Source organism: Lissotriton vulgaris, chromosome 6 (assembly GCF_964263255.1).
Source record: "Lissotriton vulgaris chromosome 6, aLisVul1.2, whole genome shotgun sequence".
NCBI lineage: Eukaryota > Metazoa > Chordata > Amphibia > Caudata > Salamandridae > Lissotriton > Lissotriton vulgaris.
In genome coordinates, this window is record NC_141694.1 from 1,294,349,239 (window position 1) to 1,294,373,861 (window position 24,623).

The following is a 24,623-nucleotide window of genomic DNA, read 5'->3' on the forward strand; positions in this document are numbered from 1 at the left end:
ATTGCATACAACCTATCTGGATTTGTACACCTTGAGTTCACAACTGGTGCTTATAATGATTGTATATTAAACAGTGCACTCCCTGTTTGTGTTACCTGTCACCTCAGTTTCCATGCAGGTATTTCTTCCAGCAGATTTCTCACTTTGTGAAGAATTCTCCAGATGCCACACCAGATCAGTAAAACCTTTACTTCAACAGTAGTGATCTATTACTTCCCTTATGGAAGTGTTTGCCTAGGATGTGATGGCATTAGCCTGCATAAGGTGTCTCCTGGGGCGCTGGCATAACATAATGTTTTTCCTCTTCTTAGACACACAGTTTTCTCAAGTCTGCTATGACAGCAGATTAGGACAAATGTCTCGTCCTATGATATCAGGGTTCAAACCCTGTCAAAGGTGTCACAAGAATATGTCTTTGTCTAATCCCCACAGCATCTATGTGTTGTGTCTGATGCATGACAAAAATCCTTCGGACTCTGACTTTCTATGCGCCTGTGCCCCTTCAAGGAGTGGAACGTCAAACTTTTTCTCTCCCAGGCCTGTAAAGAGAGCTCAAACCTTGCTTTCCCACTTCTTCAGGTAAGTTGTTAGTGACCCACCCCCAATGGGTTTTCCAGAAAAAAGAAAGAAATCCAGAAGAAGCAGAGGAGATATCCTCCTCTTCCATTAGCAAAAGGCACCTCTGCCAGCACTGTTAGGAGACCCAGCAATGTCTTTACACTAATGCTGGTTCCATTTATTAAGAAACCTATACTGGAGTTCCTGGTTCCATCTGTCGATTTGTCACAGGTTGAAGCCTTGCAACAGGACATGTTGTATATCTGCACGACTTCTCTTCCCTTGGGGCTAGTTCCTAGAGGGGGGTGGGGTGGGGGTGGAGGGTTTTCCTCCTGTCTCTGCAATTCTTGGGCACAACTCCTCAAATCTGCCATGCCACCCCAAAGACTCTATGCGTGCGGATTGCTGCCTCCCACAACTACAGGCCGCTGGGATTTAATCATGTTATATAATAGGGGTTGACCCAATATAGTCCAAGGACCTGGGTATTCAGCAATATAGACAACAATTGGTCCTTGACATAATTTTTACCATAACGAGTGATCATAACATTTGGTCAAATTCATTAAATCCACATCAAGACTAAATCTGTCGTCTTAGTAGCATAGAGGATACTAGCCCACAGCCTAAAAAATCATTACAACAACTGCCAATAAATCAATGAAACCAAAAGGGGGGGTCCAATTGGAACAGTTAATTTAATATACCATATATCAACCTAAAAAAAATACTTCTTTTTTACACGCTAAATGCATAAATTGTAAATAGCATTTAGCGTGTAAAAAAGAAGTATTTTTTACAAGCATTATTTAGGACAGGCTCACTATTTTCTTGTATATAAATAATCTACACTGTTTTTCTGATCCTCTTGATCATTCACCTGAGCACATACTTTACCTTTCTCTGTGCACGTTCTCTCTTTTATTAAAAAATGTATTTTGCTTTATAATTTGTGTAAATATATGTATAGAGTTACATTGATCTTCATAGGTTGATATATGGTATATTAAATTAACTGTTCCAATTGGACCCCCCCTTTTGATTTCATTGATTTATTGGCAGTTGTTGTAATGATTTTTTAGGCTGTGGGCTAGTATCCTCTATGCTACTAAGACGACAGATTTAGTCTTGATGTGGATTTAATGAATTTGACCAAATGTTATGATCACTCGTTATGGTAAAAATTATGTCAAGGACCAATTGGGATTTAATCATGGCCCTCCATGATGGGTGCACTTCGGAAGCGATCCGTGGCTCTTTCTGCTGCTTCACTGTGGCAGCAAGCCATCTTGCGGCACCCCTCCCGATCTGTCTTTGACTCCGGCTCTGAGGGGAGATGCCTCTTCTCACTACGCCAGCAGAAACCGGACCGGCCTGCACCTAGCTCCCAAAGTCCAACGTAGCTTCCTCAACACTTCTCGGAGGGGCCCGACTGCAGGCTACTGACCAGCCTCAGAATAATAAATAGGTAAGGGTTGTGCCCTCGCCCCACCTGACCCATCCTGACTACAATAGACTCCTCGTGGGTCAAACTCCTCAAATTTGCCACGCCACCCCAAAGACAAAATCTGACTTCACTTCCCCACAGACTATTGACTTTGGCTCTAATCATCTTGCTGTCTAAGGATTAACAGCCCTGAAACCCCATTTTGGGCTTCATAGGGGTCCATCCCCTGACCCCCTCCTCAAAATGGCAGACTAAAACCTCATACACGGAAACAGAGGACGGACCAACACACCTGACACAGATTCATGGAAAGAGACATAGGACTTCGCATTCACTTCATTCTACATTCTATAATCAGGAATGAATAGGACCTAGCACCACACTCTGCCTATGGAAAGGGACATAGGTCTACCTCCCAAAGAGTAAAAATACAGGGAAAGAGTTATAGGATCAACCTCTGTCCTGAGTCATCATCTCTGAATAATCATCATATTTATCGTGTTTGTTTACCTATTTATTTTGTTCCATATTAGCGATGTAATTTGTTTATCTGAAAGAAACACGTTAGTGTTAGATTCCTTACCTTAGAATATCCCCAGGCGTCAGTCTGGATCCGGAAACTTTTGCGTAGCAGTACCCCTGCGCGTCGGTAGGCGTCGTCTGCAGGCGTCCCCTGCGGCTCCGCGTCCGTCGTCGGCGTCGTGCGCCGTGATGACGTCGCTGGAGTATATAGACGCCGACTCCGAGCGCTGACGTCAGTTCTTCTTTTTTCCGCGCCAGTGGACGCAGATCTGAAGAGCAGTACTCCGGTCTTTGACCAAGTTTTTCTATTGTTATTTCACTATTGTGCCTGTTAGGATGCCTGGGTTCAAGCACTGTGATGACTGTGAGCGCACGATGTCGGTCACGGATCATCACCGCCTCTGTCTCCAGTGTCTGGGCCCCGACCACGACGTGGACTCCTGCGTCGACTGCCGGGCCCTCACCAACAAGGCTAGGCGGGAGCGGTCCCGCAAGCTACTGGAGCTCCGGGTGTCGGCCCCACGTCGGGACCGGGAGCGGTCCCGGTCCGGCCGGAGGTCGAGAGAGCGTTCGAGGGAGCGGTCGCGGAGCCGCGCCGATCGTTCCGGAAGTCGACACCACTCGTCGGGCTCATCAGGTAAGAAGCACAAGAAGTCGGGGCATCGTCATCGTACCCCCGACGCTCGCGCGATGCGGCCGGGGGCTCGGGTGACCCCAACCCCGCGGCTCCGCGAGAGTCGCCGGCGCAACCTGCCTCATACCCTCCGGTCCCTGGGCACGGGGCGACGCCTGAGGAGATCGAGGCGTTCCTCATGGCCATGAGGGCGCTCGGTTCTCCGACGGGGCCTACGGTGCCTTCGGGCCTAGTGCCACCGTCTGGGGGCCCTGGCGGTTCGGGTGTCCCTGCCTCGGCGCCGCCGGGTGCCCGGCCCCGGCGCCGCCGACGGCTCCGACCCCGGCGCCGCAAGGGCCTTCGGGATCAGCGCCGGTTGGTCTTCCGGCCTCTCCGGCGCCGTTACCATCGGGGTTACCCCCGACGCCGTCCCCGCGCGGCGCCGGTTCTCCGGTGCCGGCTCCGGCCGGCAGCGGGGCTCCGACGCCGGCTCCGGGCGGCGCCGTCCCCTTACCTTCCCCGACGCCGGACGCGGAGCCGGACCGGTGTCGCTCGACGCCGGGCCCGGCGCCGATGGGGCCCATGAACCCCGAGGAGCCGGTCTACATCGTTGACTCCGAATACGGAGAAGATGAAGAGTTCGGTGAAGGTTGGGAGGGGTCCGAGGACCCTCTGTCACGCGAGTGCCAGTATGACCCGGACTGGACAGGTGACTTGGGGGATGCCAGTGGTCTGGACGACTCTCCTAACCCTGGTTTGATCTCTCCTCCTTCCCTGGCATTGGTGGAGGGAGCTGCATATTCTGTGGTGCTGATGAGGGCTGCCAAGGCCTTACACCTTGAGCTCCCCGTCGCGGCCGTGAGGCCTAACATCCTCACCGAGGTCTTCAAACCGCAGTCATGCCCACAGGAGCCACTGCTGCCGTTTAATGAAGCCTTGTCAGACGTTCTGTTGGGCACGTGGTCCAGGCCCGCTTCAGGTGCGCCTGTTGATCGGAACGTGGCCAGGCGCCACCGTCCTTGTCCGGACGACCCCAAGTTCCTGTCTACCCACCCCACTCCTGAGAGTCTGGTGATCCAGGCCTCGACCTCCCAGTCCGCATTCCCGTCGGCCCCGCCCGACCGGGAATCCAAGAGGTATGACCAGTTTGGCAAGAAGGTCTTCTCGTCCATTAGTTTGGGCCTGCGGTCTTGCAACACCGCTTGCCTCTTGGGCCGCTACACCCACTCTGTGTGGGAAACGGTCGCGGAGCTGCTGCCAGAATGCCCCATGGAGGTGCGGGCAAAACTCGGTCAGGCTGTGGCTGAGGGCCGAGATGCAGCGAAATATTCGATACGGTGTGGTCTTGATACGACCGACTCGCTGGGCAGAGCTATGTCAACGACGGTGGCGATTCGTCGCCACGCCTGGCTGAGATCCGCCAATTTTTCGGCAGATGTCCAGAATACATTGATGGACATGCCGTTCGATGGCTGTCACCTGTTCGGTGACAAGGCGGACCACGCGCTGGAACGCTTCAAGGACTCCAGGGTCACGGCCAAGTCCTTGGGTCTCTCGACCCAGCGTCAGCAACCGGGTTCGTTTCGTCCCTTTCGTGGCCAAGGAAGGGGCGCCCCCACACGTGCTGCCAGCCACGCGCCGCAACAATCCTTTCAACGCGGTGGCGGCCGTGGAAACCGCCGTGGTGGCGGTCGGGGACAACGGCGGGGTCAGACCACACCTACCCCCGCAGCATCTGCCCCAAAATCCTCCTAGTCCGTGCTTTCGACCCCATGTGACGCCAGTGGGTGGCAGGGTTCGCCATCACCACGCTCACTGGCGCACGATCACTTCGGACAGGTGGGTGCTGCAAATCGTCCGAAGGGGCTACTCCCTCCCCTTCGAGACCTCTCCTCCAGCCATGCCACCGCAGAACCACCGTGTGTCGGGGGACCACTTGACACTTCTGCAGGAGGAAGTTACGGCCCTCTTGGCCAAGAGGGCCATCAAGCGCGTTCCTGGGCCAGAAGCAGGGCGTGGTTGTTATTCCCACTACTTTCTGGTACCCAAGAAGGACAAGGGGGGCCTACGTCCTATCTTGGATCTAAGGAACGTCAACGGCTTCCTCCGGAAGGAGAAGTTCAAGATGTTGACGTTAGCTCAGGTCTTGGCTGCTCTAGACCCACAAGACTGGATGGTAGCGTTGGACTTGCAGGACGCCTATTTTCACATCCCCGTCCTGCCGGCCCACCGGCGTTACCTGCGGTTCACGGTAGGCCAGGAGCACTTTCAGTTTATCGTGCTTCCCTTCGGCCTTACCAGCGCCCCACGGGTGTTCACAAAGGTGATGGCGGTGGTCGCAGCCCATCTGCGCAGGTTGGGGGTTTCAGTCTTCCCCTACCTAGACGACTGGTTGTTGAAGGCGGGCTCGCCCCAGACAGTCGTCCACCACCTTCAGATGACGGCAGACCTCTTGCACGACCTGGGGTTCTCCATCAATGTGCCGAATTCACACCTGTGTCCCTCTCAAAAGCTCCTTTTCATCGGAGCGGTTCTGGACTCGGCGCAGTTTCGGGTTTATCCTCCGGAACGGCGGGTTCGGGATATTCAATCTTTAATTCCCATCTTTCAGCCGCTATCCCGGGTTTCGGTCAGGTTGACGCTGCGGCTGCTGGGACTGATGGCTTCCTGCATCCTTCTGGTGCATCACGCCCGGTGGCGGATGCGGGCTCTGCAGTGGGACCTGAAGTTTCAGTGGGCCCAGCATCAGGGCAACTTGTCCGACCACATCTTGATCTCGCAGGGCACTGCGAGACAACTGCAGTGGTGGCTTACGGACCGCGATTGGGTCAGAGGCAGATTCCTCTCCCTTCCCCAACCGGAGCCCGTTGTCGTGACGGACGCGTCCCTCCAGGGCTGGGGTGGCCACTTGGGAGAGGCAGAGATCAGAGGCATCTGGTCTCCGGCGGAGTCCCGGCTCCATATCAACCTGTTGGAGCTGCGGGCGATTCGTCTGGCACTGAAGGCATTCCTCCCCTTTGTCAACGGGAGTGTAGTGCAGGTGTTCACCGACAACACCACCGCCATGTGGTACTGCAACAAACAGGGCGGAGTGGGGTCGTGGACCCTTTGCCAGGAGGCTCTGCGCCTCTGGCAATGGCTGGAACGTCAGGGCGTGACTCTGACGGTTCAACACCTGGCAGGTTCCCTGAACGCCAGGGCGGACGAACTCAGCCGTCGGTGCTCGATGGATCACGAATGGCGTCTGAACTCGGACGTGGCGCGAGGCATCTTTCTGCAATGGGGAGAGCCTTGGTTAGATCTATTCGCCACCGAAGAGAACGCGCAATGTCATCAGTTCTGCGCGTTGGAGTTTCCAAGACGGCACTCGCACGGCGACGCCTTTCGGCGCGAGTGGAGTTGCGGTCTGTTATACGCCTTTCCGCCTATACCACTTCTGCCCAGAGTGGTGAAGAAGATCAGGCGCGACCGGGCCCAAGTTATCCTTGTGGCTCCGGACTGGGCTCGAAGATACTGGTATCCCGAGCTACTCAGCATGTCAGTCGGTCCCCCGATCCGCCTGCCCCTTCAGGAGGACCTTCTGTCGCAGCAGCAGGGGACGGTCCTCCACCCAAACCTGTCCAGTCTCCACCTCCATGCTTGGAGATTGAGCGGCGGCAGTTGAGGCCATTTGACTTGCCTCCTGAAGTCTGTGATGTTATTCTGGCAGCCAGGCGTCCCTCCACTAAGTCGGTATACGCCTGTCGGTGGAACAGATTTGTGGCATGGTGCACAGCAAAGGCTGTGTATCCTCTTTCTGCCCCTCTTTCAGAGGTTCTTCTGTTTCTTCTTTCTCTTGCCCAGCAGGGCTCTGCTCTGGGCACTATCAAGGGCTACCTTTCTGCCCTTTCAGCCTTTTTGAGACTTCCTGATCAGCCTTCTTTGTTCAAATCCCCGATTGTAACTTGATTCTTGAAGGGCATCACTCACATGTTTCCACCTGTTCCGTTTGTGATGCCCCAGTGGGATTTGAACCTGGTTCTGACCTTTCTGATGTGTGCTCCCTTTGAGCCCCTTCATTCTTGTCCTCTCCGTCTCCTGTCTTTAAAGACGGCTTTCCTGGTTGCCATCACCTCTGCCAGGAGAGTGAGTGAGCTCCAGGCTCTTTCTGTCCAACCTCCTTTCCTGTCCATTCATCCTGACAAGGTGGTTCTGAGGACTAGACCTTCTTTCCTGCCCAAGGTTGTTTCGCCTTTCACATCGGGCAGTCCATCACCCTCCCTTCCTTCTTCCCGCCTCCGCATCCTTCAAAGGATGAAGAGCGGCTCCATCGTCTGGACCCAAAACGTGCGCTTTCATTTTACATGGATCGCACACGCCAGTTCCGGGTGGATGACCAACTGTTTGTTGGCTACGTGGGTGCGAAGAAGGGACGGGCGGTCTGTAAACGAACCATCTCTATATGGGTCGTTCTCTGCATCGAAGCGTGCTACTCTTTGGCTCTGAAGGAGCCTCCTGTTGGGCTGAGGGCCCATTCCACTCGGGCCACGGCGGCTACCACTGCCCTGGGCCGGGGAGTCCCCTTGCAGGACATTTGCCAAGCGGCTACGTGGGCCTCGCTGCACACCTTTGCGAGGCACTACTGCCTGGACAGTCAAGTCCGGAGGGATGGCTTCTTTGGCCGTTCTGTCCTCCAGGACTTTCTGGTGTAGTATTGTATTGGTTCGCAGACCCACCACCGGGGTTGGTATTGCTGGGGTATGTATTCTAAGGTAAGGAATCTAACACTAACGTGTTTCTTTCAGATGAACAAGTTACTTACCTTCGGTAACGATATATCTGTAAGAAACATTAGTTAGTGTTAGATTCCTTACCGAACCCACCCATCCTCCCCGTTCTGCGAACTGATACCTAGGGTTAAGGACATCCCTTTCAGGGCCCTAGTTTTACATGGCACCAGTGTTGGTTCTCTCATGGCTCTGCGTCTCCTGGCGCGGAAAAGCTGTGTACAAAGAACTGACGTCAGCGCGCGGAGGCGGCGTCTATATACTCCAGCGACGTCATCACGGCGCACGACGCCGACGACGGACGCGGAGCCGCAGGGGACGCCTGCAGACGACGCCTACCGACGCGCAGGGGTACTGCTACGCAAAAGTTTCCGGATCCAGACTGACGCCTGGGGATATTCTAAGGTAAGGAATCTAACACTAACTAATGTTTCTTACAGATATATCGTTACCGAAGGTAAGTAACTTGTTCTTCTATCTAATCTGCCCCTGATTTTAACTCCTCGCTTGTTGACCCTATTTCCTTATCCTGCCCCTATTTTTTTTCACCCCCCACCCTCCCAGCGCTGCCCCCCCTTTTTGGTTACCAATTCTCTTCTACCCCCATCTCCTTAACTTCCCTGTCTTCACTCTGTCTTCCTCCAACGTCCACCCAACATGCTCCCTCACAGCACTGACCATCAACCCCAGGACCTTACGCTCTCCAAACATGGCCCCAACTCCTGGACCATTCTTTACCCCCCTAATCTCTCCAAACATGTACGGAAAAACTTCAAACATAAACTCCTTATCCGTAACCCTGAAACACTCATTGTTGATAACTACCTCAGCCTCACCTCCCCCATTATTACCAACTAAATCTTTCACTCCAAACGCCCTTCCAAATGGAAGCGCATCTTCCTTCAACACCTCCCTATCTCTAAATCAACCAAAACACCATATGGATTCAAAATATCCACCGCTCCCTCCCCAGCCTTTCATGGTGATATTGATATCTCCATCTTCTAAACAGGTAACATCCTCATACAAGCCACGGCACCCCACCTTTCCATCTTCGAACACCACTTCAGCACTATGTCTCTCCTCCTTGACCACTCGGTGCCTAACACTCCACCTCCCTAAACAAATAGCGCCCCTCAAACCTCTTTCTCCCCCCTCCCCCGCGCTACCTCCACTCGCAACCAACCAGCTAACACCATCCTCCAACAATGGACTTCACCATCTCCCTCCTTGGACCCCTCTACTGCCAATGACATCCCCTATCCAAAATTACCTACTTCCCATCCCCCTCTAATCTCTCTCTATCCCCCTAACCCCCTGAACTCCCACTCCTCGGATCCCTCCTTGAATAACGGTAGCCTCCAATTCCGGTCACCCACTTATCATTCCCCTCCCATGACTTCCCTCCCCCTGACCCCTACAACCTCCCTCCTCACGACCCAACCACTCATGTACTCCACCGTCCTGTCCCTTCAATCACCTAACACAACTCCCCACCCCTCTTCTTCTACCCATCCCGTGCACACTCTTCTCCTCCCCATCCCTTCTATCCTCCCCCATCATGCCCTCCCTACTCCAACTCCCAACCCCTCACCCCAACCCCTGATAAACACGCATCCCCCTCACACCAATATATCTGTTGCTCACTCGCTTTCTGCCCTTTTATCCTATCTGGCCACATCACCTGAAAGTCTGTGCCCCCTGGATACCCTAACCCCACCACTCACACTTAACAGACCCGTCACCCTTCACTCCACATGAACCACCCTATCTCCCCCTCACACAGCAGGCCACAATTCGCAACTAATCAAGACAACTCCCTATCCCCAGCTCATATTCCTCCCTTCTCCTACGCCCCTTCAATCCCTCCCTGTACCCAGATGGCCCCGAGCCTACACAACATCAAACTCGACCTATCTAATTTGACTACCGAACCCCTCACTCTTCCCAGCCCCGTCACCCCTCCCCCACACCCCACACATCTACCCCATTTCCCCCCTCACACACTAGTCCACCCTCCGCAAATAACACAGACCGCATTCTCTCGGTACCTCCCCTCACCATCATTACCCAGATCCTACACAACATTGAACGTGACTTTTCTAATTTAACTACTGAATTTGCCCGACTCAGGAACAATTTTTTTCTTCCTCCTCTCCAGAACCCTCCCTCACCATGAAATCCACAACCAGCCTCAAAAATCCTGAACACCAAACCCCACTGTTGGAGATCGCTCCCTCTCCGCTGCCATACTCATAGACCTCTCCACACCTCTAACCATCTCTCCCCTTCGGACCTCGCTGACCTATGCAACTCCTACCTTCCTAATGCACCAACCCTCTACTCCCCTACGCCCCCAACCCTGTTATCATAGGGACAAGTAGAACCCCCTCCTCCCCCGCTTCCCCAGACCACTGCCCCAACTCTCGTCGATCCACTCTTGCCCACCCTCCATATACAACCCCACACCACTGAAGTGCATGCTCGTCAACTGTCGCTGCGCTGTCCTACACGCCACGGAAATTTCGGAAACAATCCTGAGTAAATCCATTGATATTGCATTCCTCCCAGAAACCTGGCTCAATAACCACTCAATGAGTATACTTGACCTACTCTACCCACCCCCCGGAATACTCTATTCTTAGAAAAGAAAGACCTGACTGAGTTGGGGGTGGGCTAGCTATTATCTTTAAAAATGGACTTCAGATATCCCTTGTCACTAACCCAGGCTACTACTCCTGCGAATACTACCTGGAAGCTAAACTGTCAACTCAAAACTCCCTCCCAATCCGCATACACAACATCTATCGCCCCCGGGACCACCACAGCCCTTCGTTGAGGACTTATCTGAGCTCCTGACGCAATCCGCATTATCCAACTCAAAAAATCTCTTTCTTGGGGATCTTAACCTCCATTGGAATGACACCAATGACCCCACTATCTCCCTCCTCACTATTCTTCTTGAGATCAGTGAACTCAAACAACTTTGCCTATCACAAACACATACTAAAGGAGCCATACTTTACGTCATTCTGTCAAACAAAGACCTGACCTCCGTGACCAATATCATCCCCATTGACTGGTCTGCCCATAATTTTATACTGTTCACCATTGCTACCTCAGCAAGCCTCCCCGCCTCTAAAATTAGCAGACCTAAGAAATTGACCAGACATCTAAAATGTATCCCCCCAGATGATATCCAATCTAAACTCCAAGCTCAACTTCTTCTCATTCCCCCTGACAAAATGCGAATGAGCTCACTGAACTCTTTAATAATACTGTCACCGGTATTCTTTACCAACTGGCTCCGCCTAAACTCAAAAACCAAAGAAACACCCCCTCAAACTCTTGGTTTAATACCGAGATGATTAATGAAAGACGGGCACTCAGACTGTCGGAAAGAACCTGGAGACACCATCCCTCCCCCTCCCATCTTGCACTTCTCAGAAGTTGCTAGATCCACGTACAAAAAACACATCCTCAAGGAAAAGGCATCCTTCTTCCGTACTCAACTTGATCGTGCCAAAAACAGACCCAGGGAACTCTTCGAAATCATTTGAAACCAAACTTCCCCTGCACCTCCAAATATGACTACCTCCTCAGCCAGATGTGAAAAAATTGCCAAAATTGATCGATTCTTCCTTCCCACACAACTACCCTCCAACTCGCTCCCTAGCGACCCTTCTTACCCACCCATTTCCCTACCACCCCAACCACTCCACTGGCCTCTCACCTACCACATCACCGGTAACCAACTCCCCTAACTCACAACTAAAGAACAATGCCTTCCTGCTCAACTTCTTCCCCGTCACTGAGCTAGAAGTCCTTATAATAATTAGCAATCTTAATCTGTCCTACCACACAAAAGACCCTGTACCCTCCAACCCTGTCCCTACCCTTAAGCATATCCGCGCCCCATTCTGGACCACAATCATCAACACCTCTCTCCATGGGCTGTGTCCCCACCTCCCTTCAACTTGGACAAATCTCCCAATAATCAAAAACCCCAATGCGGACCCCAATTACCTAAATAATTTCTGCCCCATCACTAACCTCCTCCTTCTCTCAAAGGTCCTTGAAAACTGTGTCCTACAACTAGACAAACACACCAAAAACTTAAACCTATCTAACACCCTTCAATCTGGCTTCAGGAAAGGCTGCAGCACCGAAACGGCAATGCTCAATGTCATAGATGACATCCATCAATCACTTAATAATGGCGAGACCTGCCTTCTTATCCTTCTTGATCTCTCTGCAGCGTTCGATACAGTCAACCATTCAGCCCTACTTACTGTACTTAGGACCCATTTCGGCCTTAATGGTACCACCTACAAATGGTTAATTTCTTACCTACAACACCGAACTCAGCAAATCAACATTCTAAATTGTCTCTCTAACCCCACACCCGTCTCCCTTGGAGTCCCCCAAGGATCTATTCTCTCTCTCTCCCTCCCTCTTTAACCTCTTTAGGGAACCCCTCAACTTAATTCTTAAACAAGCAGGCATCAATTATCACCTCTACGCCGATGACACCCATATCTATTACAAGATTAAAACTCATGCTGACATCTTACACCTGAACAACACCCTTACCAAGATCCAAACCTGGTTCCATTCAAATCATCTCAAACTTAACCCTAATAAAATCGAAATCATTCTCTTCTGCCCTAAAAATAACCCTCTCACCGTTCAATCATGGATTTCTGACCTTAATGCACTCAACTGCTCATTCACCCTGTCCAACTCCGTCAAATTTCTTGGCATTTCTATCGACAACACCCTTACCCTTAACGTTCACATCAAAAACTCTGCCAAAGGAGCCCTCTTCACTCTCCATCAACCTCAAGAATATCAAACTATTCATACCCACCGATGATTTTAAACTTGTAGTTCAGTCACTTGTTATTTCACGTATTGATTATGGTAACGCCATTCTCAACGGAATCCCCAAGGTCCGCCTTCCTCCAATCAAAGCTGTGCTCAACCTTGCAGCCAGGCTCATGACAGACTGCAAGTGCTTCGATCATATCTCCCAGCTCTCAAATCTCTTAAATGGCTCCAATTTGAGGCAGATCTGCTTACAAAACTACCTGCATTACTTATAAAGCCCTCGACCAAAACACTCTGCAGACCTCTCCAAGAAACTCCTCATTGCTGGCACCAATCGACCTTTGAGAAGCACCAACACCCTCCTCCTAATTTCACCTCTGCATAAAAAGAAAGCCACACAATCTCGCTCCTTATCTGGCAATGCCCCTACTATCTGGAATGCCCTCCTAAAAAACCTGCGCTGTAATCCCTCCTATTCCAGTTTCAATAAAGACCTCAAAACCCACCTCCTCAAAATTCTGTTGGGGATCCTAACCTGTGCCCTACTCCTGATCTCTTATCACTATACTATATTTGTTCAGTAATATATGTCTGTCTTCCTGTACTCCATTCTACCTAATTACTTGAAATGTATAGCTCCAGCTCCTGTTTATCTATCTTGTTTTGCATAATGCTCATGCTGTTTTTACTTTGTATATTTCACATTGTTGTTTCATTACCTTTTATATGCTTTCATACTATGTTTGCCTTAAACTATCCTAATCACGTAAAGCGCTCTGATACCTCTGGGTCTAGCCAGAGCTATATAAAACTTTTAAAATAAATAAATAATCAGCAACCTCTAGGACTCTTGCCTCAGAGCTGAGTGGTAGGAAACCTTTGCTGATGAATGTACGAGTCCTTTTGTACTTCTCGCCAATTCTCATGTAGACCATGGCACCACTCTCAGAGCTGGTTTCAGCAACACATTCACTTGCAAACTGCAGACATTATTCGGAATGCTAATAAAAAGTTGAAAGCTTTCTTTAAGAATCACACTGTTGTCACTGCCCTCTCAGAGTCCAAAGGTTTGTACGGTGGAAGAACTCTTTGGTCAGGGTTTGGATTAATATGCTTAACTTGGATTTTAGGTGTATGGAAGATGATTATTCGGTTGCTGACTACCACCGCCTTCCTTTTACCCAGATGCTGAGCTGTACACTCTGCAAATGATGCGTGCCTCCTCAAGCAGTTCACCTCTTGTGTGAATTCGGAAATATGGCAATTCTTGCCTTTCTCTTGCAGCATGTTTTTATCAGGATAGTCCACACATCATGAAGTGGTACATGATGCACTTAAGAGATGCTTGGCATCGCTGTAGTTGTAGCTAAAAAGGAAGTTCTGCGACAAGTGGTAATGATTCCTCTGTGGGACACTTTCTTGAGTACTCCACAGGCAGATTCCATATGAGTGCGTGAATATCTGTACTCCGAGCTTTTCCTTTTCTTCCCGAAGCCACTGAATCCAAGTAGAAGTGCAAACTCACTAAATATCAAGTACCTCTATTTAGGCTTAGACTCTCAGGGCTAAAGATGTTTAACAGTGAGTGCGTACTCTTGAGGTTTGGTGGTGGGGATACAACTCACAGAAAGTAATCCTTTACTACCTAATTACTTGCTTGGATTTCACTATAATTGAATCCAAGTTTATAAAAGGATGCAAGTCCTCCAGACACCTTCCCTAACTGTGCACAACGCCTTAAAGCTGCCTCTGCGCCTCGTTTTGGGAAACCACCAAAGAGGAGGAGACAAAGCGATGACTGGTATTTAACCGGTTCCCCCGCCCCTCCACCTCCTGCTTCTACACCACATCCTGAAATTGACCTAAGTAGCCAAGGTTGGTCTACAGCCCCGGGTATAGCTACTCTCTCTGTCCAAAGGGGAGTGACAGAGGGGTGTGCAGTTGAGGAATGCAGTGACAAGCTACTGCACACCAAGGAGTTGTATTATGTGCAGTGCCTGCAGCCATGTCCCTGTTTTTTTAAAGTTTTAATATTACCCGGATGGTGAGGACCTAAAGCTGACTTTATTGGTTGGCCTACTCCGTCCCTTGGAGATCATTTTAACCCCTTGTTCTACTACTCGAGCACTGGGCATATTATGATTGGTGTAATATGCCGGTAAAGATAGAATGAAACATAGATCAAAAGGCATTATTAGCCACTTACATTTAAAGATTGTATCTTTTCTTGTGTGTATAACCTGGTTCCTGCATGAGTGCAAATCAAATTGGCACTAAAGCGCAATTGTGAAGACAACATCACGATCCTGAATCATGCCATGTGAACTTTGACATCGAATCTTACGAAAAATCATCTGCAGTCCAGCTTTTTAAATTAATTTATTAAGGAATTTATGTGTTACCCTTTCGTCGCTTTATCAAGGTGGTGTATTTCAAGACCCATGAGTCTTCCATTGTGGAGAGTGGACACATTTCGCTCTTGGCATAGGAGTGGTTTGCAATCCTCAGCCCGTTGCCAGGTCTAAGTTTTAGGGGACAGCTTGATTGTTTGAATTTGGATAAAAGCATGTTTTACTATGCAATTGAAGACATTTTTCCTGTTTAAGAATCCATGTTGTGGATCTTATTCCAGATGTTTAGAGGTGGGGGTGGGGAGGGGTTCAAAGTGCACAATGTGTGCTTGGCTGAGTTTTTTTTAGCTCAGTGTGTGAGCCCAACAAGTCTTCATTAGGAAGGAAATGGATCCACATCTGCCATGTACGTGGAGGCACCGAGCCAGTAGGTGCCTTCTACGAACTTTCTGGAACAATGACATAAGAGCACTAAAGGGTAGAAAAGGATGACGTGTCATGTGGAGTAAGAGAGCTGGGTGAGGAAAGGAGTGGAAGGAGAGGTGGATAGTGAGGGGGTGAAAGGTGGCATTAGATAGAGGTTGGAGTTGGGAAAAATATTTGAAAGTATGGTTTTTTGTATAGTTTATGGAGTAGGTCGTTCTACTGAAGTGATTTCAATGTACTATGTATGCATTCATCATTCATTATTTTCACAAAACATGACATATTTTGGTACTGTTTGATTTAGACCAGACCTTTACACTCTGTATTTAGACGAGCCAGATACATCAGGACACCGTTCAGGACCCGTCAGCAGTGATGTAAGTAAAGTACCCTTTGTATTGGTAATCCATAGTCTTACGATGATGTGTTTTTTTAATGATATCTAACATGTTATTATAGTTTGGGTCTAAGTTGCTTTTAGCCATTTCCATAAATTTGGAGCCAAATCCAGGCTCATTGGAATACCTCAACCCCAGTGTTACACCTTCTCAAAGCTCTCAGGGCCAGATGCATCAAAGGTTTTTGCCCATTCAGTGTCTATGGGAAAATGTGTTCATGCGTATGGCCCTCAGTCTACAAACTAAAGACGGGGAAAGAGCATGGCAAAACAAAATGATGTGCTATTTTCTTTAAATAATGGTTGTGTTTCGATGTAAGCCTTTAACAAAAATATACATTAGTACTCCTTTGGCCTTCTAATGATCTTTATCTTACTAGTGTGACTGACAACATGTTCATGTCAGCCGAAAGACTTACACAGTGAGGCTGGCGGAAACATGTCGATAAGATTGCATAAAAGAAAAATGTTTCTGGTAAGAACGGCAGAAACATTTTCTTTTCTTAAATCAGTTGGGAGTAGGGTGGAAAAGCTTCCTTTGTCTCCTGGTTTGATTTAATTATTTTTTGTTTTTGCTGTTTTGCTATAACAAGCAACATGCACAGTGCACTGACGTCAAGGCAAAACAAAAGTGAAAGCAAACTGCTAATCTTTCGGTCTGCTGTCACTTTTGATTGGTGTTGGAGGGCATAACTCTTCACCCCAGCATACTGATCTCTGTGGGAGAGGCAGCTCTGGAAATAAGAGAATATCCTCTATGCAGCACTGTCCCATCCTAGTGGATCCATAATTGGGGGTTGCACTTAGACTATGATCACCCAAGAGAAGATCTACTCCACTAACCGTGAGGAAAGTTATTGTTGGGGGGGAGTGGCTCCCTCCAAGCATGGGCCTATGCTCCCCCACCTGACTAGGGGCATGTGGCTTTCTATATTTAGAATGCAGAACGCCCATCAGAAACTTGGGTGTAAGAGTCGGAAAACATGGTAAAGCATCCCATCCAGGCTTTAGCCTATATTCCCAGCATAATGGGTAGAACTGATTTTCTGCCCCCCAACCACACACATTTTCCCCAGGGTAGATATGGGATTTTACAACAATCTTAACCAGGGACAAAAGCTCACAAGATACTAGAGAAAAAGCAACAGAAAACGAAGGGGTTGCCCAACCAGGCATCAGACCATGCCCCCTCCCCAAATAGGGTGCACTAGTCTTGCTGCGACCCTATGGGTGGATGGGGTAGGCTTACCTCCAGTTGTCTCCTTCCAGGGGGGCAGTTAGCCCACTAGGAATAGAAAAAATACCCCCAAACAAATTTGAAGGGGTGGCCATTTAGGTGTCGGGCTGTGCCTCTACCTAGAACAAGTGCATTCGTTTTTGCTGTTCCCCAGTGGGCCACTGCGGTTGTTTACCCCCAATGTGACCCCTCTAGGGAACAGAAAGCTGAGTAGAATTCAGGCAAAAACCCCAGTAAAAATCACGAGTTGGAAGAGTGGCCCACCCATGCTTCGAGCATCTTAATATAGGCTAAAATTATTTTTGTCCTTCCTAATGGCTGCTTGGAGGGTGTGCAGATTTCCTCCCCCCCCCCCCATCTGCCTCCCAGTGGGCAGAAAGCCCAACAGGCACAAGGGGAAGACCTAGTGATAAAACTAGTTAATGTGACCCACAAAGGCATCAGACAGTACTGCACTCCTAAAGGTCTACCTGCCCCATGGGGACAGATTGGGGAAGGGTTATTACCAAACTGATCTTGAGGTAGGGCAGAAAACCCACAAGACACAATATGTGTATATATATATCTAGCTCCTCCACACGCCATAGGCGGGGCACTTCATGGTCGGGTGCAGAAACGCGGTGGCGTACCGCGATATAAATGCCAGCTCAAAATTTCCTTTTCTCCTTCAGGAAACAAATAGCACTCACGAGGATTCTTTAGCTCAGCAGCAGTTTATTCAGGACAAACGCGTTTCGGATTTACATCCTTCGTCAGTGTCGTAAACGTTTACGACACTGACGAAGGATGTAAATCCGAAACGCGTTTGTCCTGAATAAACTGCTGCTGAGCTAAAGAATCCTCGTGAGTGCTATTTGTTTCCTGAAGGAGAAAAGGAAATTTTGAGCTGGGATATATATATATATATATTTATATATATATATATATATATATATATATATATATATATATTCACTGAAAAAACCATAGGTTTTAGGCCATATATAGTTAGGGATTAGCATTTACAAAACCTTAATTTACTCGCACAAAACCATAGAAATTCACATATATAGTTAGATGCAATAACTATATATCGCGCACCCGCAATCCACTGCTCTGATGATGTCACATATTACATCAATCATGACATGGTCAGTGACATCACTGATGACATCACTGATGACAACTCAAATGACATCACTGACAACATCACTGATGACATCATCCAGTGACTGTATGTTTCTGTAAAGTTAAAATATGTCTTACATATTGAAGAATAAGTGGATGTATAAGTGTCTGGATGAAGGATTTAGTAGGTGCATGACTGACTGTATGAGTGATTAAATGTGTCTCACTGAGTGCATGGGTTAGTGACTAAACTGTCTTAATTTGTGCATCATTATATCTGTTTTTCTATGAACTGCTGCATGTGTTGAACAGTAGCTATATGAGTAACTATATAGGTTATTGATTGGTTGCCCAAGTATTTGTATGGGAGAGTAAGTGTGTGTGTGGGGTGGCTGGGAGGTGTGTGACTCTGTGCATACATGTGTGAACAGTTGATTCACTAGATGTATGGGTTCAAAACTGCATGTGGAAACAGCTGTATGGGTGGTTGACTGTGTACGAGTGTATTGATGAGTGAATGGATATCTCAGTGCTACATGTCAAAGTAAGTACATATGTAAAACACAGTACATGTGAGAGTTGACATATATAAATAACTGTGCATAAGAGCCAGTGAATGTGTGAGTGGCTGAATGGATCATTGTAAACTTGTATCAGGGATTGTATAAGAGAGTAAATATGTGTTAGTATATGTTTGAATAAGTAAGGTGTGTATAGCTGTATAGTTGAGGAAATGGAGGTGTGATTGATTCTTTGCATGACTGACTAGGTGTGTGAGTAACTCCATGGATGAGTGACAGTCTGTGAGTGTCTGTTTACTCTGAGTGTATCTAAGGTTATATTAAAGTCTGAAGAGGTTGATCGTATTATCACATGATTGATGTCATCAGTGATGTTGTCAGTGATGTCATTTGAGTTGTCATCAGTGATGTCATTTGAGTTGTCATCAGTGATGTCATCAGTGATGTCACTGACCATGTCATGATTGATGTAATATGTGACATCATCAGCAGTGGATTGCGGGTGCGCGATATATAGTTATTGCATCTAACTATATATGCGAATTTCTATGGTTTTGTGCGAGTAAATTAAGGTTTTGTAAATGCTAATCCCTAACTATATATGGCCTAAAACCTATGGTTTTTTCAGTGAATTTCAATGGTTTTTTTAATAGCAAATATCTATAGCTGTAACATATATTCTTATTCTAATTCACAAATATATTTCATATGGTTTTTTTTAAGCAAAGGACCCAGATGCATTTACAGTTTATCACTAACAATGTTCCAGGCTAATGTATTTTCACGGGAAATTAACAACTGTCCTGCAAGTAAAATATTCCTATTTCGTGAAAAAGGACGTTTCTTCGTCCCATGAGGGAGTCATTGAGCAAAGAGACTCGGCCTGCTGTCTTAGTCGCTGATAGGCCTGATTATCGGATTTTTATCGATCACTTTATGTTGCAACAGTGGAAAACAAAACAGCCCTTGCCCATTTATTTTTACAGCATTCCTGCGTATTATACCCTACCCCCAAACAGTATTTTGCCTGTTACCATAGTAGTAGTTTATGGAACACTTACGTCAGCACATAGGTTAAAATTTCACCACAATATGTTACTAATGAGTGAGCTTCAGCATTATAGTTCAAATTATAAATATAATTTCTATTGATGACTGCTACCCCCACAAAAAAACAGACGTATGTACTTTTTTAATTAACTTTTATTAAAGCAATAACTGGAACTATAACTAAAAGATAACACTACAATAAATAACTAGAACTATAAGTAACAAAACAATATAATAAACAACATATAATATGGAGTCCAACATAAGTATTGTAGTTAATCTGCTAAACAAAAAGAAAAATTAATGGTAAAAATTAGATTGAAGTGACTAAATGAGATCAAACATCACAAGTCAAAGTATGCCATCCTAATATCTAATTATCCATAGTTATACAGAGATCCGCCCTGTATCTGACTCATATGTACAAGTGTATATTGTAGATTATCTGCCACCGAAAACCTCTCAAGTACCTATATCCATTACTTTTTAACTTCGTTGAGTAGTCCTATTGTGAGTATTTACCTTAAAGTTGTAAATTTTTTATTGATTATTGCTATTTGAGATATTCCCTGTCTACAAACAGAGAAGCATAGGAATATTCTGTCTCCCTTTGCAGATAGTGAAGGATAGGTAATGCGGACTTTTGTCCCCAGTTGTAATCCGTCATGCCTGTTTTTCTCCCCACTGATTGATTGATTGGCTGGACATTTATTGTTCAAGGAATAGTTCTAACGAGGTATTCTCTGTTTGCAAATAACGTGGAATAGAAATATTCTGTCTAGTCTTTGCAAGTAGTGAAGGATGGGTAATGCGGACCTTTGTCCCCCGTTGTAATCTGTCATGCCCATCTACTCCCCACTGATTGAGAAACTAGTTCCACCCGGACCATTTAGTAGAGGTACATCATCTGGCTCAACCGGAGAGTACCCCTAATGAAGAAGACCTATGTAAAATACGAAGTAAAAACTATATCCTGTTAAACAGAAACTTTACAATTAAACACACTTGAAAAAGAAGGGAAAGAAATCGAACAAAATCAGTAGGCCACTGATGAGTTTTTGACTTCGCTAGAAATAAGAAACATGGAAGTGGTGAGAGAAGCCAAGCTTGACGTTACGGCAGCCACGAGGTAGCTAACCTCCGCCGCCCCCCCACTGCTCCAAGCATGTCTGTCCCACCGCCCGCCACACCCAATAACGGTAACATGAAATAGATACAAATCAGCAGATACCTACCCCCATTCCGGAAACTCCCGAAGTGCAACAGGTCCACGGTTACGTCCATCCGGAAGATGAGGCCTCGACACGTGCAGGGCGGGGCCCGACTAGCCGCCATCAGCCGGAGAAGTCGTGGGATGGTCGGCCCGGAATGTGCTGGTCTTCCCATTCTCTTCTGGCGCCCTGCAGGCCACGGGGGAAGATGTCTTGCCTCTGCCTCTGACCCCCCCCTCTTATCGCCTGGTCCGGACATCACGGATATCAACGCCAGATGTCGGCGTGGGGTGCGCTGGGAGGGAGAGGCGGCGCGCACGAGCCTCTCCCACCCCCCCAGGTGGGGGCCCCTCAGCTGCACCCCCAACGCTCCACTCACCCAACAAAAGGGTCGTCACGTAAGGTGCACCAGGAGAGGAGCCGAGGCCGACGGAAACTCTAGCTGCGACAACACTGGAGAGGAATGTCTTGCAAATGCCACCGACCCTCCCCTCGTATCTCCTGGTCTGGCCCCGGCTTGGTATGAGCTCCCCGTTCGGTCCTGAAGCAGCGCCCTGCAGGCCACGGGGGGGGGATGTCTTGCCTCTGCCTCCGACCCCCCCCCTCTTATCGCCTGGTCCGGACATCACGGATATCAACGCCAGGTGTCGACGTGGGGTGCGCAGGGAGGGAGAGGCGGCGCGAACGAGCCTCTCCCACCCCCCCAGGTGGGGGCCCCTCAGCTGCACCTCCAACACTCCACTCACCCAACAAAAGGGTTCGTCCACTCTTGCGATGCAGCGGCGCTGCACTCACCCGACAGTCTCGGTTACTTTTGCGGTACAACAACGCTTTTCAGTTCAGCCTGAAAATGAGTCCTGCGTCCAGAAACGTTCTCCTCAACTTTGAAGATTCTATAAGAGCCACGGGGGCCCCCGACCCCCGATGAGAAATGACTGCCATGATCACTCACGGAACGACCACGACGTAGCCGAGGGACGTCGGCGCGCTAATGCCGGCGCCGGCCTCAGTCTTGAAATTATCAAAATCCTGCAAGACTACCAACTTGATCAGTTCCGGTGGGACACCAGTATGACCCGGTAGGAGAAATTGTTTCCTCCCACCCCACATTCACTGATGGTTCATGTCACCAGTCCTCTCTGCTACCCTTCAACAAAAACCTTTGGACTACCGAAAGAGGTCCCGGTCCAACCACGACTTGGTGGAGACATTTTGACTATACTTGGACCTTCCTGACCTCACCCAAAATGGCGCCGGTACAAATGAAACTCTCAACTCCTTGTTGTGCCCCGATTGCTCAGCCTTGATATCATGAGATATGTATGCAGTTTTTACCACATGAATTGATATGGGATAAGACTGATTACACGTTCGAACAATGAATTGATATTAAGTTCTAATGCATCATTGATTACTGTATTTATTATTGAAGGTTGGAATTGTCGACACTAATGGTACTTGCTCACAATGAATTATCAATATGATTTTGTTGCACTTGTTTTCCACAAATAAACACCCCCCCCCCCCATTTACAGTTCCAGCCTGCTCCGTGGCCGGCCCACGGGGTTGTAGGCCCGTATTTGGGCACCAACATTTTTATTAAAGGTTTTTGAAAAAGCAAACGTAGTTGTAACGCGTACATTGGTAAGTTTCGAAGAAATGTCCACTGTTTCCGATGTTTTTTTTTTTTTTGTTTTTTTTAAAAAAGCAGGTGAAATGAAGCAGCTCAATTAGTTAAGAGTTAAAAAGTATAGTACGCAGAAACATTGAAAATATGAATGGTCCAGGTTTGTTGTATGTGTTTTTCATTTTTGTACAGCATAAAGCAATCGATAAAGATCCTGGTATTTAGCCTCTACTTTATATGCTACCTGTATCAGGGAAGTTGTTTTAAATGCCCCTAAGCCACCCCGAAGGAATGTCACCTGGCCCCCCTAGTACGAACGAAAACGACCCCGTACCACTGTAGGTTATCTCTCTTCCTCAAAAATGACAAAAATTACTTTCTAGGATGTTTTGGACATTGATGATTTTCATATGATCTATTTATTAAAGTAATACTCATCTCTCCGCATGAAATTAATTTCCACATGCTACATAAGTCAATCTCATCTGCCCAAAGTTCTTTTGCAGATTTGGGACCGTTTCCCTTGCCTCTGACTCACTTATTGCTAAGTCATTGATGGATGTTTTTGCCGGTCGGGGGTTATCCACCAAATCTCGAAGTTGTGCTTTAGAATAATTAGGAGGGTGCCACCTCTCCATGTGCCGATACATGGTATGATTACCATAGATGTTAATGTTAATGTTAGCCACACAAAAATAGCTATATTTTTTTCGGTCCCTCTCGAGAGTTTTTTTTTTTTCTGCAGATGAAGCAGGTAACGAACCTGGCATTAACTTTCTTTTCATGAGAAGGAAAAGAAAAAAAATTCCCAGATAAAATTCACTTTCACATGGGACGTTCTTGGAATTTCTTTCAGAAACTTTTACATCACTGTGTCATTTCTTTGTCTATCCTGGTTAAAGCAATGTCATATAAATAGTTGTTTAAAAAGTTTTTTTTAACGTGTTTACTTTGTTGGAGCGTTGTATATATTTATAAGTTATTAAAGTGTTATAATCCTACAACTTTGTTGGAGTGCTATATATTTTTAATGTGACACATAATTGTGAAGACTTTGATGTACAAAAAGGCATCCCTGGAATCTTCCGCTTCAGGCTCGGTCCCACACACCCTTACAGTGAGAATCTCCTCCCCAATCACAATACAGGATCGTTATCAGATAGTAGGAACGCGTGTGGTGTAACGGATCTCATGAGGTGGCGACCTTGATCTACTGTAACTCCTTTAAACAGGGGTGATTCTTTACAGTTGGGTCCATAAACTACATCCGCAGGGCTATGTGATAGCCTGGGACCGGCCTGGACAATCAGAAACAGAGGAAGAGGACTGTCAGAGGGTGCGGTAGTGAATAGGGTGAAAGGGAGGTGTCGGGCGGGCACAGGGTGTGATACTCAGGGAAGAGCAGCGCAGATGGGGGGAAGTTTATGGCCCATGCATCAGAGAGAGAGCAGGGGTGACCAGTGCGTGGGGGAGATGCTTGCGAGGGTGGGGAGCCATGCTGAGGATCGGCGGCGTGCAGAGAGTGGGTCTGGTCAAGGCATCTAAAATGGCTGCCGTGCACGACAAAAGTGTGGCATTGGAAAAAAAGCAAGATGGCGCAGACAATGTTTAACAATACTGATTAATTTATAACAATTATTTTTTACAATATATTTACTCGCAGTGTCAAAATGGCGATCAACACTTCCTAATTTCCTTCTAATCGAACGTTAACAGAAGTCAAGCGGCAAAAAAAAAAAAAAACCCTCACGCGCAACCGCTGGAAGACAAGTATCAACATATATGAGCCTCCTTAACCACCCTCAGAAAACATAGGGGGTCAGGATACGTCTCCCGTACCCCCTTATACCCAATACTCACATAGTTTTTCCTCCATCTAGTAATTTAATTAAATCGAAACACAAAATGGCGAATTCCCGTTTCGCGTCCCGATTCGCTACCCAGTTCGCGAACCGGGAAG

The 24,623-nt window shown here is 47.8% G+C and overlaps 1 protein-coding gene across 1 annotated transcript in view; it reads left to right on the forward strand.

Moving 5' to 3' along the window:
* The window catches only part of ENPP1 (ectonucleotide pyrophosphatase/phosphodiesterase 1), a 612,613-nt gene that overhangs the window by 280,063 nt on the left and 307,927 nt on the right, over window positions 1-24,623 (forward strand). Inside the window, exon 11 of the mRNA XM_086927432.1 lies at window positions 15,818-15,890. Coding sequence (XP_086783558.1) covers window positions 15,818-15,890 — 73 coding nt within the window. The remainder of the gene's footprint in view (window positions 1-15,817; window positions 15,891-24,623) is intronic.